Genomic DNA, 17281 nt, shown 5'->3' on the forward strand with positions numbered 1-17281 from the left:
ATTAAAGTAACATGTAAAGTTTGTACCTACATAGAGCAGAACAGTGATTCTGTCATTCATGAACAAATTTGCCATATTGTATCAGTCATACCTCCGAGCCCTACCTAGTAGCAGCAGCACTACTAGTTGTGCTGGTGGTAGTATTAACAATACCATTTTATTTTCAATTAGAAGTGCATCGAAAAGGGATCAGCTCTCCAGCACATGGACGTTTCAGCAGTGCACGCTGAAGGGAACGTTTTACCATATGCACTGTACTTCTCAGTACACTGACCCAGGAAGACCAAGAGCTAGTGAGGGGACCACATGACAGTAAATCAGATCAAAAGAATCTGATGCTAGAAATAAATTGTTTTTGGTAACACTTCTTTTTATAGGTCTGCTATTTCTAAAGCATGTAGTTTGGTATTAATCACAGAAAGACAGGGACAAAGTTCTAAGACTGATTTCCTTTATTTATATATTTTAGTCAGACAACTGAGTTGTGTTGAGTTTGTTATTGGCTTTCAGATTTATGCTGAATCAGGTGGTTGTTTGTGGACAAATGTAACATTTTTTTATGTGTAGTTCACCTTCTGTCCTCTGAATAAAAGCCTCTAGTTTGTGTTAGCTTAGCATTTAAAGCTAACTGGCGGTGTACCAACTGATCGCTCCCTAATTTTACCTATAAATGGTGCAAAATTATATGGTTCCTTCCAGGAAACGTCTGAGGAAATTATTTAGGAAATAAGCTAGAATTTGCAAACCTGTAAAAATAAAGTGTTACCTGTTTGTTTGTTTGCTTGTTAGTTAGTTAGTTAATTTGTTTTTTTGGAAGATTCACACTTATAATGCACCATGTTTTGTCAGATGAAGACAGCCTTTGTTATTTTTGTGGTGATATTTTCCTAAAAGGAAACAGGTGGACAAATATTTTTTTTTCCAAGGCTGAGAGCAGTGCAGATGTTCAGGAAGACCTCATGGTCCCAGCAAATACGGATGTTTGTTTGTTTGTTTAGAAAAAAGAAAGCCAAAGCTTAAAAAGCCATCCTATGTGTGTATTTGATTATTTAATCTTGTGTCTGTGTGTGTTTACCAGAGAGCTCAGTCACTCCACATCAGTAAACAGTGCACAGGACTTCTCAGAGTGTTGCCTGCTGTGTACATTTTAATGTCATGTTATATAAATTCATAAATTGTGATGGTGTCAAACAGAACAGGTCAATAAATACTATTTTATGTACTGTCATGGTTCTGTCTGTATGTTTGTGTCAGACCTTATTTACCAAAAGGTCATGGTGGAGAGGAGACAAGCGGAAGTGTAATCATTTTTATATAGAAAGTAAAGGTATGTAAATTAATTTTTATATACAAAGATTCTTTGCTGAGTCTTTACATTAAGTACTTGGTGTTTGTAAATACCTATTTGCATTATTTATAGCATTTTTCACATTTCAGAGGAAAACCGACATTTTGGAAACGACCTGAGTCATTGGAAATGTGGCCTGAGTGCCATTTAAACAGACAGACAGATGAAAAGATCACATACACCACTTCAGGGGCATTGACCGTATTTGATCTTTAATCTTGATGTGGGGAAAAAAGACATTGCATTGAAGCCATTTCATGGAAAAATTATTTACAAGGAGAACTCGGTCCTCGCCAACACAAACAGCACATTAGTAAAAAACAAATAGATGAGTTAAGGGTTAGCAGTACGTCTGAACCTTAAAAACACTGTTCTGATATCCAAACTATCAAGATAAATATATTTATAATATTTATATTATATTTACAGAATACCTTAAATATACAGTGTCCACCATGTATTCTATAAACAAATATAAATTAGTTAGGCACACTTTAGTCTCAAACAATCATGGGAGTGGTTTTGGCCGTCTTCTCACTGTTTCAGCTAGGTTGACCTAAACTTTCTCCAAGAAAAACCTGTTCACTGTTGCATCGTTTCAGCAGCCAGAGCAATTACAATGTCAGTAATCTTATCGGCCAGCAGTTAGGGATCATAATGTACACAGCCATTTTTAATAGCAGGAGCTGATTTGCAATGCCCACAGGCACAGTCCCAGGATGACCTCTTGACCCCTGACCTGCTGCTTTGTAGACTCCTCTTTGCAGATCCTTGTTCAAGTAGGCCTGGTGGAGCGTCCACCTTATTGCTTACACCTGTTCTCTCCTGGGATCTGCAAGGAGGAGGGGGCAAAGGCTGAAGGGAGCAGGAGGTACAGATATGAATTTGGGACGCCTTCAAGTAAATGGGGGATGAGTCAGACAAGAATGACATTTATTCCCACACCTTTTTTAAGGTAAACAGTCATATAAGGTTCAGTGACGACAAATAGAGAGCAGCTATGATCTCTACCAAAAATATACAGTACAAGTGAAGTATACATCGATGATACAGCCGACTAGACGCACACAGAGGGTTGAAGGGGCAGAGTGGCCAGCCGCGGCAGCTGGGCCGAGCTTACTATTAGTCAATCTATAAGTCCGACTTGGGCATATCCGGCATGTCGGCCATCAAGTAACCAATACCATAACGGCCATTGGGTGCCGTGTCTGCATCTGGGCCACTGCCACTCTGCTTGCGGTAGATGCTGTTCCCAGGCATTGGTGAGGGCGCTTCGCTGGGAGACTTGCCTTGGATCAGGCTGGTGTCATCGTCCTCCCCTGGCCGTGCGGTCTCCTTAATGATGCGGCCCTTCTTATAAGAAACAGTGGAAAGACCACTGGTGTTCTCATCAATGATGTTGAAGTAGCGCAGGCCAAAGACAACTGGCACAGGCATGATGGCCACCACCACCAGGGAGATGCAGACCACGATGGCCCACAGAGGGAAAGGCAAGGTCTGCTCTTTTGCCTGGATGAAACACGAGAAAAACAGGAAGTTGTGCTAAATATGGAGGATACACTGATGGCATGAATGATGTGTCTTTAGAGTACCGGTTGGACAAAACAAGCAAAATGAAGATGTCACCTGGGTGACTGTGATGGACATTTTACACAGTTCATCATTTGATTAATCAAAAAGACATTTGTTTGTTGTGCCCGTGCTCTCACCTCTCTCTTTCAGGTATCTACTTGAAAGCATAGAATGAGTTTGCACTTCATTCAGGTAAGGTAAAGTAAATCCACCTCACAGTGAAACATAGTTCTGCTACTGCTTTAGTGAGTATTATCCTCACGGGACAAATTAAGGAGTACATGAAGGGTCACTTTGTCTCATGTGGCCTGTGCTTCACTTACTAAAGGTTTTTAAGTGACTTTAGTTTTCGCTGGATTTGATCAAACAGGTGCTTCAATGTCAGCATGGTAGACTACAAATCCCAAGGGTTAAAAGACACTTAAACATGTTTATCACTAAACACATTGCCTTTTTCTTTGAGTTTTTAGCTCTAGCCTCATTTGCTTTGAACCCCCTAATTTGCTTGTTCCAGGTTGACCAAATAGGAGAACTTCCACCCCACACCACACCCTGGTCCCACAGAGGATAAGGCCAAGACATTGACTCACTTCTTCCTCTATCCAGGCGCTGTAACTGGGCGGCGTCATGATCAGCTGGATGAAGCTGGAGCACATGAGGACCAGTAGCAGGATGGGGGTAATGTACTTCCACATGTAGTAGTAGAAGCGGTACGGTGTAAAGCCTAGCATGTCCTTCAGGTCTTCAAAGAACCTGAGAGAGCGGCAGCAGCAAAACAGCAGGAGGTGAGATCAGTTGGTTTGTAGTAAAGAATTCACCATGGTGCTATGTTTCCATTTTATGAACCCGTTAGCCTTTGTATCTTGTTTCTATTTTATCTTTATGGCTTCATTCAAACAAAGCACCAACTTAGAGGTTCCAAAAATAGACTCTCTTGTCCCCTTAAGTCAGGCTGTGAATAAATATAAATTATGTGGCTTATTTGCAACATACATGTGTATATATGTATAAAATAATCATTTTAGATTTAGAATATAAATCATTATTATCATACACTTCTCAAACAAAACAGCTAAAAATGCAGAATACAAATGTGGATGCAGTATTTTTCCTTTTTGTCGAGTAATGATCAAAACTACCAGAAAATACAGTATGAAAAGTGGTCCTGTAATTTATTTGACACAATATTTCGTGTCTAGACTTCCAAATAAAAATAGCTTAGAATAAAATATCTGTTTTTTCTGATTAGTTTAAAGACTTAAATGGCCATTAAAGGTTGGATTCTGCACTGTTGGGGGCATAGTCTAGTTATTATGAATGGGAATGTGTTGTTACTGAGGAGTAATTCACAAAAGGTTGCCCATGACGACACATTCTTACTTATCAATCCCGTAGAACCATGCAATCGCCACGTTCTCCAGTATGACCACAATGAGCAGAGGCAAGGTAGCCGAGTAGTCGTCAAACATGGCCACGAAGTAGTTCCCTGATCGCTGAACAAACAGGAGACCGATGGAGAAGGCCAGTACACAGCATCCCACTGCAGGCGAGATGTAGGTTGTCAGTTACTATACATTGCACTACACAGAGTTGTTGGATGAGGATGGACTGTGATAGCTCCAACTTTGTAAAAAAAAAAGTGTTAAAAACAGCTGAAAAAGTTTTGAAAACATTTGAGCAATACACGCAGGAGATTGAACTTTTATATGGAAACTGCATTTTATCATAGTTAGTAAAGTAGATGTTAGGGCATTTGACAGTGTACCATGAATTACTGTCATTATCCTCCACCTAACACACAATTAAGAGGGGGAGAGATAAACTGAACTAAAACAGTGTATGTGTAAGTAGAGTGGGGCCCATTTAAAGCTGTCAAACCACCACATCTGTTTACTGTGTGTAGCAGCCACCGCTGTTGGTGGAAATTTTCTGAAATGCTTCTTCCCATATACACCTGAAGGAATAACTTAATACCGGGAACATATGGGCTTTTATACACCTGAAATAGACTGGAATCTAACTTCTGGCAACTTAATAAATACAATGATATATAAAGTTAATTATTATTAGATAACCCTATCTTTGGAGAAGTTGGCAAGTTTGCAATCCTCGTTGGGACCTAGATGACTAATAGTCACAATCACAGTCTCTCTACAAGATACCTACCCCAGATTGGAGACATAAAAAACTGTTTGACTGTATCTAAGTATGAAAAATAGTAAGATTGCCCCTCAGTTTTAAGAAAATGTTTTCATCTAAACTACATTTGAGCTTTAGTCACCGTTTTGTGCAGAGAATGTGCAGTCATCTCTAACCTGTAAGAAATTCCTTTCGGACTTTGAAAGTATCTATCAGCGGAGTGAGGATCCCCTCGATGGTGCCGAACATGCTGCCGAGGCCGAGGTTAACCAGCATGAGGAAGAACATGACGGACCAGAAGGGTGAGGCTGGGAAGTGGGTCATCGCCTCAGTGAAGGCAATGAAGGCCAAGCCTGTGCCTTGGACTGCCTGGGGGAGGGGAGGAAGAAGAAGAGGTAAAAAATCTGTAGCCATGGTCTTGAGTGAATCCCCAAAATCCCATGTATTTATACATATGTAAGGACGTGCAGTTTGAGCCCATTACAGTTTTTGTTTTTGCAAGTACCTTGTTGAGCTCATCCTCAATGCTGCAGGATTGCAGTCCCAGTGTCTGGAAATCATCCTCCTTCACCCCTTTGATCACTCCTATCATCTGATGGTAGTCCTCAGCACTGATCTGACTAACCTGAGTAAGGTTAATGTGGTGGGGGATCAGGCTCGCTTCAATGCCATTCCCCAGCAATGCAGCAATCTTATTGGTGTTCCTAAAAAAAATGGGCAGAAGTTACTTATAAGTAAACAATCCCAAGATAAAAGTTTAAGTTGAACTTTACACTTTACTTCCAATGTCTAGAGTAGAGAACAAACACACTTTGTTTTTCAAAAATCCACAGACACCATTTGACTCTGAGTTACACATGAACTTTCAGATCTTGTCTTTGGTGATCTCCAGAAAACACAAACGCATTCTAGAAACCTCTAAATGTGAGAGGACACTTGGACTCACAGTGCAATGCATTTGCTGTTCATGATGTTGGCTTTGAAGCCCAGCACAGCAAACACCACCAGGGTGGCCAGCACGGAGGTGAAGAAATTGATAAAAGACACCAAGACCGCATCAAAATGACAGTTGTTGTCCCGCTTGTTGTAGCTGGAGAAGGCGATGACGCCACCAAAGCCGAGGCCCAGCGCGAAGAAAACCTGCGTGGCTGCCTCTCGCCACACCTTGGCCTCCAACATGATCTCTAGCTGAAAGCAGAACACAGATGGACAACAGAAGACAGATCTGGGTTAGATCAGTAACACAGTCTGCATTCAGTTCAGGGCCACTGTATTACTGAGAGTGAAACAAAATCCTGCAAACTACTGAACGATGACATGTTCATGTATACTGATTTTTCACAGATGCCTTTTCACAGTGTCTAAATACTGTAAACCTTCTACTACATGACCAAATATGATATAATGAACAAGAAAATCTTCAGAAGAACCTAATGTTCTGAAAGATGATTACATCCGTAGTTCTATGAAAGAAAAAGACATAGCGTTAATTTTATGTAAAGAGACACACAGTGCTTTCTTTTGCTAACTTTGGGTAAAGCTAGCAAGTTCGCCTTAGCCTCCAAATGAAGTGAATCATGCCAGATACTCCACAACACAGTAGAGGATATTAATGCAAATATCATGCTGCATGCATGATATAAGATAAAATTTATTTGACCAATATCAATTATAAAGCACTAGAAAAATGTTAAGGCAACAATTTGCTATTGTTTTTCATTTTTCATTCATTAATACTTTGAGAAAAGTACATCCAAAAACTTATTTGCATCAGTTGTGTAGGAAGTAATACTAGTACAGTAATGCTGTCACGCCAATGACGTTTCATTAATCCTAACAAGCATCACATTTTGACTTTGCGGGGATGGCCAATCAGATTCTATTATTTTTTTTGTCTGTATTAGGCAGGCTCTCAGTGCAGCATCCTGCCAAATGACAGTTGGTGTCTTGACAGGTTCCATGTGGGACTTTTCTTTTACAAAGGTCCCCAACTAATATGAGCACTAAGCAGGACAAGCTGGCAGCAGGACTTTGATGTCCACTGGTACACGGACAACGGTGACTGAATGTCTGACGACGCAACGTGCCGGCCGACGAGACAAAGCAGACACACCAGACGAGACAGACACGCTCTGCTGCGAGTGAGCGTCTTTGGCTGGTCGGTTACATAAAGCCTCAGTGACTCCTGTTTCCATGGTGATATGATTGCATGGCCTGAAACGCCATTGGCTTGTTGCTGCTGAGGATCTGGCCTGTTACAATACAGAGTTAATTTTGTGAGTTTAGGCACCTTCTTCATACAGTGAGTGGACTGAATTTAACACGGAATATTTAGTGTAGGAAAAACAAGTGAGTGTTTGTCAGGTGGCTTCATTTGACTCGAAACAGTAAAGTAGCTCTAGTTTAAACAGTTTAGAGAAATGTTGGCTTGAAATGTGCCTTACCTTGGGTGTGAACATGTGTCGAATCCCATCTACAGAGCCCCTCAGGAGCAGAGACCGAACCAGGAAGCAAATCAGCACAAGGTATGGAAACAGGGAGCTGAAATACATCACCTGCAAGCAATTAGATTTATGTTAAAGTACCAGACTTCTGCAGGCAGCTTGTGCTTCAGAAAAGTCACTATGTATATTTCAAGATCCCACATCCCTCTTCCCTGAGTGTGCACATTGTTTCTTAAACAATGGAGGTATAATTGAAATCACAATTAGAGGTGAAACTCTCCGAAGTGATAAGGATAAAAAGAGCTTAAAAAATAAACAGAGCTGGATGATAACTATGTTTTTTACTGACCTAGTTCAGCACATACTCAAGTAATGTACATTATGTCTCTCTCAGTGCCACTTATCGTGGGTTTGTAGATTAATGAGTAGCCATGACATAAGTATATTGCTATTCATTTGGACAGCATTTTCTTTTTTGTGACTATGATAATTATGACTTATAAAAAGCAATTTTAAAGTATTCATGACCACATATACAAGTGCAGCAATATCAGCAGGGTCCCAGGCCAGAGCCAGTAGCCGCTGGGCCCGTTTAAGCCTCTTTGTCCCATCACTGCGTTAGTATGACATCGGGCCTCACATATTTTTTTTGCTCAGCACTGCACATTATTAAGCAGAGGCCTTCTTAGTGTAGACAAGGTGGCTGGCTGTGAAAGACTGAAAGCAGGACTGAAGGCCTGAGTCAGCTGCTACCTGCAATGTGTAGGTTTACAGGTCTAGCAGTGGGGTGTGGGTGCACACACTGGGAGATGTTTTGGGATTGAGTCATATTTCACAGTTGGTGATTCAGAGACCTTGCCTCTCCTATGTGGTGGTCCAAATGGAGCTTTGAAGGAGACGATGTAATGTCTCATCTCAAAGGGAACGGGATCGTGTACACTAAAGCAGGATTTGCTCATATATTTAACAATTTTCAGTGAGTGATTGGAGGCAGAATGAGTTTTCTTGTCATACTGAGTCTGAGGTGTTTGTCTGAGCTTTGTTTGAAGATAATGTGTGTGTATGTATACATACATACATATATATATATATATATATATACACACAAAAGTTCTATCTCTGCATGAAATCATGCTATAGTGGCCACAAGTTACTCTTCTTTTCATTATTAAAGAAATGTCTTAAAGTCTGGTCTCTTGATAAGGCACAGAAACAGTTAGCTGCAGAAAGCTTTTAAATGTCTTTTCAAATAAATGGAAGATCCATCCATCCATCATCTGTACCGCTTATTCCTGAATAGGGTCACAGGGGCACTTTTCTGATTAAAGCTTCCAGACTGTGCTCTTGTTGAAGAATGCCGTTGTGGCCTTGGTGAGCACAAAGATGTTTGTATGATAAACTCAGATTTATGTACTCTCAAAAATACACTTTTATTAGAAAAGGTCCTGTGTGCTGGCAGATAACATGTGCTTCATGTGAAGGTCATATTCTGACAATGACGCTGTTATCTTCATGAACAGATAGAGAAAGTTTTAAAAAAAGTTTTCCCACAATGACAGACTGACGTAATTGTTGAGATTATTCAGTGTCAGTAATCTCAGGCTATTTTACATATAAGAGATTAAAAAAAACTTTATTTTGTTGTTCAGCACCTTTGGATACTTTCAGCGAATCTCACCATTAGTTTACTAAACCCCTCACATGTCCGCTCTCTCTGTCCAAACATAGGCCAAAATTATTCATGCCCCTCTTTTTGCCACACATTTGACAATCCAGCCCAAACTGTGCATATAACCATGGTAACCAAAAACAGCATGATCCCTTTCATGCCCCCACACACACGAACAACTCTGTAGGGATATTCCTTAGAAAAGGCTTCTTCTTTTGTACACCACAGCGGCCATTAAACTTCAAACTACAGGGAGACTTCACAGCCGTTTCTGCTTTGGCCAACTCCAAAGGCCGTCCAGACATGCCAGGTGGCTGGAGGACGGCCCTTTGGCTAAAGCTGACTTTTGTATGATTTGAGTTATTTGCAAATCACTGATGCAAAGGCTGAGGTGTTGTTGAAGCCTTCCATCTTTTATCTTTCTTCTTGTGCTGTGCTTGTATTTGTCCTTTTTCAGTAGAACATTTTTTAATCATTCTTTGTGTGTATGTATGTGTGTGTAGCTACATTTTGTTTATTATTATTATTATCGTTATCCATCTGGTTTTATCTGTGGCCTTTGCTACTTGATAAATCCTGTTTTCTTTTCAGCTCTGGTTTGGTGTCCACAGAGACCTGAGGAAAATACCTGGATCTTTAGCTGTTACATGTTCCACTTTCTTCACCAGCATGGGCCCCTTGAAAATCTTAGTCTCAGAAATGTGCCAAATGATTTATTATTTATCTACATAATACAATTTATTTGCATGTAAATTTACAAAGGGTTAACATAATTGGTTTTAAAATATTAAAATAAAAATATAGGCCCATGTATTCACTACATTTATGGTATTGCAACAAAACGGATCCAGGAGACTGGCCAAAATTCACAATGTCAGTCACACACTGTGTAAAATCAAAATAACAGGAGTGAAAAGAGGCTAAAAAGTCCAACAAAGCTGCAGCTGGGCGTTAATTCTCCACAGGTTTGGCACTATTTCAAAGACCCCTCTTTTAAATGAATGTTTGTTGTAACCCAGCCCATGCCTGATTTAAGAAGTGGGGATAATACCAAAGTCAAATGACCTCCACATCAAAGCTTTTTGTAGGAAGATTAAAACGTGTGACCGTTTTTTCAGTTAGCTGAGACTTGACTCTGACTTTGGGAGCACACGGGGTAATGCTTGTCATATGATATGAGACAGTGTGGAATGATAAAGATCACCTGTAAGAAGAGAAGAGGAGCTGGGTGAGTTTGTTACCTCTAGCCGGTGGGCTAATCCTTACAGATGTATGCTGCTCTCGGCTCTGCTGCACTAAGCTAAAGCTGACTCAGACACAAGATCACATGAGCTCCCGTGATCATATCTGAGATGATATCATTAGAAAAATTTGTGAAGTCAATTTACAGTGCTCACTCCACAGTTTCTTTATACCAGGCATCGATGCATGTTGCACTCTGTAAGTCTCCACCTTAAAGTGAGCTAATTATGTGTGAGAGGATTTTTTTTAACACACTTGCACAAGACATGGCCTTTTGTTTGTGACACTGTTCCCTGTTTTTCAGGGTACAGAGTTATATATAGGCCAAGCTGCCAGGACTACAGGGCACCAGTAGTTTTCCTCCATTCTCTTCCTCTTCTTACAAACTATGTCCTCTGCCTCATGCCCTAAAAGTTAAACTACCTTTATTAAAGTGGTGCAAGAGCAAGGGCACAGAGAACCAAATTTTCCATACCTTCCCAGAAGACTGGATTCCCTTGATCATGGCAAGGCAAACAATGGCCCAGGCAGCCAGCAGGCACACCGTCATTTTCCAGTTGAGTCCTCCGCTCTCAGAGATGCTGTCAGTGATATCCAGGGCCTCACGGTACCAGTAGTAGGTGGTGGCCGAGCTCTTCTCACACTCCGGCACCACATCTACAGACAGACCATTACCAGGTACAATTAACTGTAGTGTCAGTGTAGCTGACACAACAAACACTATAAGTGACTGCAAGCCTTCCAAAGGGAGTTAAAAGTAGGACTGCCACCAAATCTGACCAAATTTGTCAGACTGTGATTGTGTCTTACATGTGCTGGTCTTGTTTTTGATGAGTGGACACTCATGCCATGGCAGAGGTTGCTGGAAGGACTGGGAGAAGTAGAAGAGACTCCAACCAATGATGACATTGTAGTAGAGCGCCACAAAGAAACACACCTACAGGCAACAGAGGCAAGTTAACATCAGAGAGACAAAACCAGGAACAGAGAACAGGATTTTTTTTTTAATCAGTGGTGTAACTCATCTGCACATATTGAGTATCTCAGTTTTTGTCTTGTTACGAGAGGAGACTTTTTAGATGAGGACTACTTTCTGTTTAAATTTGCCAGATACAGATTTTTTGAGGTACTCCGTATGGTACTTGTACAGTTTTTTTAAATTATTAATGAAAAACTATTGTAGTTGCTGCTGGAAATCACATCATTTCCTGTATTCCAGATAATTTTTCTCCAGATTTATGAGACACCAGAGATGTTATAAATGATGTTAATGTTTCATACTGTTGTACTATTTTTAACTTATAGTACATCCCAAAAATTAACTTGATGTTTAATTTTAAGATGATTTATCTAATAATCTTAAAGCAAACCTTCAGATTTGATTTACCTGTTTTTAAATCATTCTTAATGTATTTCCTCTGAACAATATTTTCCTTGATCCAGTTTGAAAACATTACAGAATGAAACCCTTTATTTTTTAAAATACTACTGTGAGTTATTTTCCAATCATTACACTGGCATTACTCTCCCTTCAACCATGCTGTTGTCCATGTGTCATACTGCTACTACACTGTATGGATGTGTTCTGGTTCAGGCGAAGCAGACCCCAGCGTCAGGCTCACCACACAGCTAGCGAAGCCAATGCCCCCCAGCCGAGGGCTGATGTAGTTCCACACCCCGATGCTGCCCCTGCGGATCCGCTGTCCTACGGCGAGCTCCAAGAAGAACAGCGGGATGCCAATCAATATCAGCAGAATCAGATAGGGCACCAGGTACGCTCCTGCCAGTCCAAACAACACAGACAGCAGGTTAGATGAAGGAGGGGAAAGTGTGTCTGGCTGTGAAGAGGCAGCACTTCAGTTCCTGAAAGCAGCCTATAAGTACATGAGCACAGCTATACCTCTGTATCTGCCACATACTGTGTACAAACTCACAAATACAACAACCTCTTAGATTTGAACCCAGTGTTCCCCTGAAAGTAACACCTTTGCCTAAACACACATACTATAAAACACAGAGCAGCCTCTTTAATGTTATCTGTCTCCTTATCTTACACACACACACACTTAAATTGCTATGCACACATCTGCTGAGCTGCATCAGTCTGTCTCCACCTCCTCTGTGGTGTGGTGCAGTCAAATAATTCCGGAAACCAGGAAAGACACTAAAGTCTGAAATTACCTAAATTACAGTGGGTTTACTTAGGGGCATGTGACAAAGATGGCATTTATCTCTAGAATTAAGGTTTAAGGCTGGATGACTAACATTAAGACAGGCTGTAATAGTGTGGTGCTGTGGAATCCAGGTGAGGCTGCTAGGAAGGAAACCTGGTTGGTGGTTACATATGTTTGGTGGCATCAAATTTTATAATAATGTGCCCTTTATTCTTCTCTTACAGCTGGGGCATTGTGAAGTATGTACAGTGTAGTGTGGAGGTTTTTCTTCTCATGTGAAATCAAAGTTCCTGTGTGTGTTGAAGAGTTCGGGACCCTCAGCCACAGAAACCTCTTCAAAAGTATTGCATCATTTCAAAATTGCACAGCCACTGATCGAAAAAGCTGCCAGTTCTTTTTAGAAAACACTTTCTGAAGTTATATTTTTGGTGCAACAACTACAATTATCTTGAAAAAAACATAAATAAAAAACATGTTTTTAAATCCCCCTTTTGCAACATTTTCCCCTGTCATGGGCTAAACCACAACATCAAATGACAACACTAGTGGGCTGATGAGAAAGTCACTTTCGGCTTTTCCCATTGAGGGGTCGCCACAGCGAATCGTCACACTGACGACTCGCATGTTGACATTTAGCACGTGTTTATGCCGGATGCCCTTCCTGACGCAACCCTGACTCGAAATGATAACACTAGTGGGTTGATGACAGTGTCAAAATGTCAAGGAAAGGTGTATTGTGTTTAAGATTAGTTGCACCCCTGTTTCATCAGAGCTTATTGTTTCACCTGACAGGACATATATTCAGACCTTCCTGAGTCCTGCTGCCCCTCCCAGGTTTGGCTGGGATGGGAGTGGTCATAGACAGGAAATAAAAATTTGTGTGTTTGTGTTTGTACAGTGAACTAACCAGTCTTTGATATTAACCATCTAATTCTGGTTCAGTGAGAGCACAGTTCATAATGGGAATAGTCTTTGTCATCAGTCAGCATCAAAACCACCACTGGTCTGCAACGTCTTTAAAAGCCTTTGTCAGCCTCTGTAGCTGTGTTTGAGAACACAAACAGTCTGATTAGAGTGCATTTCTTCTTTTCCTAAAATAGCTTCTGCAGTCCTCTTTACCTACAGTACATAAAGATTTAGACAGTCTGATGAGTGACCTTTCTGTGTGTTTTGGCAGAATCACATGTAGAGGCAAGAGACATGCATGTGGTGCAAGTAATGGGAAATTACTCATATCAAAACTACCTTAAATATTATTTCATTTGTCACTGAATGAAATGAGCTGAGGATCAAAACACTCCATCTCTATCTAAAAAATTGCACAGGTGCTGACTTGGGAATGTTACTGTTAAGTTCAAAATGCAAGCTCAAGCATTACAGCATGTTAATTAAACTGTAAAAACAAGGCCACTGGTGTACACCACCTCTCTAAGGGGCACAGGCAAATGAAAGGACAGAGTTTATTTTGTGGGTTCAGTAGGTAACAACAGCACAAACTCATCACAAGCCACGAAGGCATTTAAGCCATAAAGAGTAGCCTTTGGTCACTAAAGTAAAAAATACAAGATTAAAAACAGTAAGCGTCTGCAGCCTCTGTAGCTGCTCTGTGGGGCTGGATGTAGGCAGGCTAAAAGCTAACAATAACATGCTAATAGTTTGGTATGATGCTTACAATCTTAGTTTAGCATGTTAGACTGCTAATATTTGCTGATGAGCATTCAGTAGTGTTGCAGGTTGTCAGAGGACAAAGTAAAATTGTTACTGATGCAACTAGATAAAAAGTCAAAGGATTAGTACAGTTCCTTGGTAAGTCTCATAGCCACTCCATCTCATTGTACAGAAGAAGATTAGGGTCACTGTAAAAACAAATGACTTGAGTTTTGACTTTATTTTCATAAATCTGAGTTTTAAAAAAGTCAGAATTCAACTACATTTTTTATTTACAGTGGCCCTAATCCTTTTCCATATGTAAACATGAAGTTTGTGTTGCTAAAAAAAGCACAGAAATGTCCTGAATCTGACTTTAAGTTGAATTATTGATCCCAGTGTGATTTTTTAACCTTACTTTGCAAAATAGGTAGAGGAAATAAACATGATTATGAATCTAACCAGAGTACATGGCTCTGGCATTTTATTTAAAAGCCAGCCTACCTGAAAAAAGTAACATCTGATTTGTGTACATTTGTCTTTTACTTTATCTTGTTGTTGTTTTTCTTCTTCATATTCTGTATGTCAGTAGACTGAATATCACTGAATTTTGAACAGTTATTCTGATAAAACACTAAATATCTATATCACCACTGGGCTCTGAGAAATTAAAATTCATTACTTTTTGGTATTTTAGTAATCAATTAACTGAGAAAATCAACAGATCATCTGATATAATCTCTGTTGTAGGGCACTGCAGCAGCCCGAGCACAAAAGGTCGCCTGTGCTCTCTACGCTGCCAGAAAAGGGAATACACTGTGAGGACATGAAAGGCAATGATGTGTATACATGTATATGAGCAAAGCACATAACGCACGTAGGTTCCTGGTGTGGGTGAATGGAAGGTGAGGAGAAAGCCCACACACATACAAGAACACACTCACAGACACCCAGAGACCTGCTCCGGCCCCAGATCTGACATTTTAATCTAATTACAGCTGAACACAGTAGGGCGACCAGAACTGTTTAAAACAGAGCTGAAAACATGACAGGGTCAAGCCAGAGGTCGTGGTTTGAGCTGCACCCCCTGCTACGTTCTCACGCACACATGGCCTTGTTTCCATCACTTCAGAGGACATTACACTGACTTACATTTATTTCCCAGAGACTTAACATCCACTGAAATTCACTCACTATCCCAACCACCCCCCACTTTTAACTTGGAACAATGTCAGAGCTTGATATCAAACTTTTCCTCCCAATGGACCAGTTTCTAATACTTTTTTTGCTTAGAAATGTTACTGTGAATTTACATTAGTATTTACATAGCTACTGTATGGAGCAGCCCTGTTGCCTCACAGCAAGAAGGTTCTGGGTTCGAACCTGGCATTTCTGGTGGTGATACTAACATTATCCTCAGCAAGTCAATTTTTGAGATGTGACGATGGGGCAATATCACTGCAAAGAAGTCACACAGGACAGAGATGCGACCAGTCATGTCCAGGTTACAACCAAACTTATTTGGAAGAGAAAACAAAGGCAAACTGTAAAATTATTACCCAAACTGTTAGTTCGAAACATCTATCAGTTTCTTGATCCTAAATGAAATAATTGAAATTTTATTCTAGTCCTTATGTTATTTTATTTGTTTCAAGTTAATAAATGTTGCCCATTGCTACTGGAAGCACGTCTTATGACTGTCACGATAATGTAATTCCACTGTGAAATGCCCAAAGTGAAACTGTTAAAGCAAACTCCTGACAAGGACTCACCCCCTCCATTCTTCTGACACAGGTAGGGGAACCTCCAGACGTTGCCCAGACCTACAGAGAAGCCAACCTGGGCCAGGATGTACTGGAGCTTGCTGTTCCAGGCTGGGCGCTCCTCCTCCTCGCTGTCCGAGCCACCTTCCTCCAACTTTCCCTTCCCCTTCAGGGCTACTGACGATCAGCGAGCTCTTCTTGAAGGAATCATCGCAGGCATCCTCATTGGAAAGCAGGTCTTTGACAGACTCTGTGACATCGTCGTCAAGCTCTCTCTTGACGGCCTTGCTGTTTTTTGGCATTTGACAAAGCAAACAAGGGCGAAGGGTCGAATGTCTTTTTGGTTGGCAGGTTGGAGGGGCCGGAGTCTGTGAAAAGTCACCTTTTAAACTCAGACTGTGCAAAGCCTCAAGTTTGGTATAATTGATTTCAGGGGCCCGTTGGGTTTAAGACAGTTTGTAGGGGGTGACTGATCACAGTGTTTATTTCTTCATTATCACCAAATGTCTGTGGGGCAGAGAGGAGTACCTGCAGTAAGGAAACTGTAAACATGAAAATTGTCAAAGAGGTTGCATCTGGGCTTCGTCACTGAGAAAACACATTTAGTGAAATGGTCTTAGATTGTCAGTGTAGTATTGTTTCTACCCTCAGCCTTCAATTTCCCAACATAAATCGCTGTGTAACAAGTTTAGCTTGAATTAATTTTGCTAAACTTTTGACTGATAAAGAAAAGAATGGACTTTTTGTAAACCTTTTTTACAGATCTGAGTTGGAGATTCAGCCAATCTCTAAATCTCTCTAAATCTGTGCAGATGAAAAAGACAAAGAAATCAAACAGCATTTTACCTGAACAGCCAGGAATGAACGTGTTTCAATCAGATTCTAATTTGAAAATAATTAATAATTTTACACTTCCTACTTATACTCCGCATCAACTTATCTGATCGGTCCATGCAGAAAAATTGTGCTTCATCCCAGGGATGCAGAGTTCTTTCTCACATGGAAATCACATGGCTGGCAGGGGCAGCAAATCACTGAATGGGGATCATTGGTTGTTGTTCTGTGCGTGTGGGTGGATGCTGGGAACGAGCGGCGGCTGGGAGACTGACAGGTCGAGGTACTGAGACTATCATCTTTCAAGCCTCCTGTATAATTGAAGGGAGGACACTATTTCTTTTCATCGCAGCTGAAAACTTTCAAAATACTGATGTGCGCAGATAAACGGCGGTTCCCCGAATGAGAAAGTGGGAACCTCGTGGGGGGGGGGGGGGGGTGTTTTTTAC

The 17281-nt window shown here is 40.8% G+C and overlaps 1 protein-coding gene across 1 annotated transcript in view; it reads right to left on the reverse strand.

Annotated features, from left to right (window-relative positions):
• Positions 1 to 1533: 1533 nt before the first annotated feature.
• Positions 1534 to 17281, reverse strand: part of slc6a15 (solute carrier family 6 member 15) — a 16823-nt gene continuing 1075 nt past the window's right edge. Inside the window, 12 exon segments of the mRNA XM_020593387.1 lie at positions 1534 to 2857; positions 3511 to 3673; positions 4301 to 4460; positions 5236 to 5428; positions 5565 to 5763; positions 6006 to 6247; positions 7504 to 7614; positions 10890 to 11071; positions 11225 to 11351; positions 12037 to 12194; positions 16008 to 16153; positions 16155 to 16540. Coding sequence (XP_020449043.1) covers positions 2480 to 2857; positions 3511 to 3673; positions 4301 to 4460; positions 5236 to 5428; positions 5565 to 5763; positions 6006 to 6247; positions 7504 to 7614; positions 10890 to 11071; positions 11225 to 11351; positions 12037 to 12194; positions 16008 to 16153; positions 16155 to 16300 — 2205 coding nt within the window. The 5' untranslated portion in view covers positions 16301 to 16540 and the 3' untranslated portion in view covers positions 1534 to 2479.

This window comes from Monopterus albus, unplaced genomic scaffold (assembly GCF_001952655.1).
Source record: "Monopterus albus unplaced genomic scaffold, M_albus_1.0 scaffold19.1, whole genome shotgun sequence".
Lineage (NCBI taxonomy): Eukaryota > Metazoa > Chordata > Actinopteri > Synbranchiformes > Synbranchidae > Monopterus > Monopterus albus.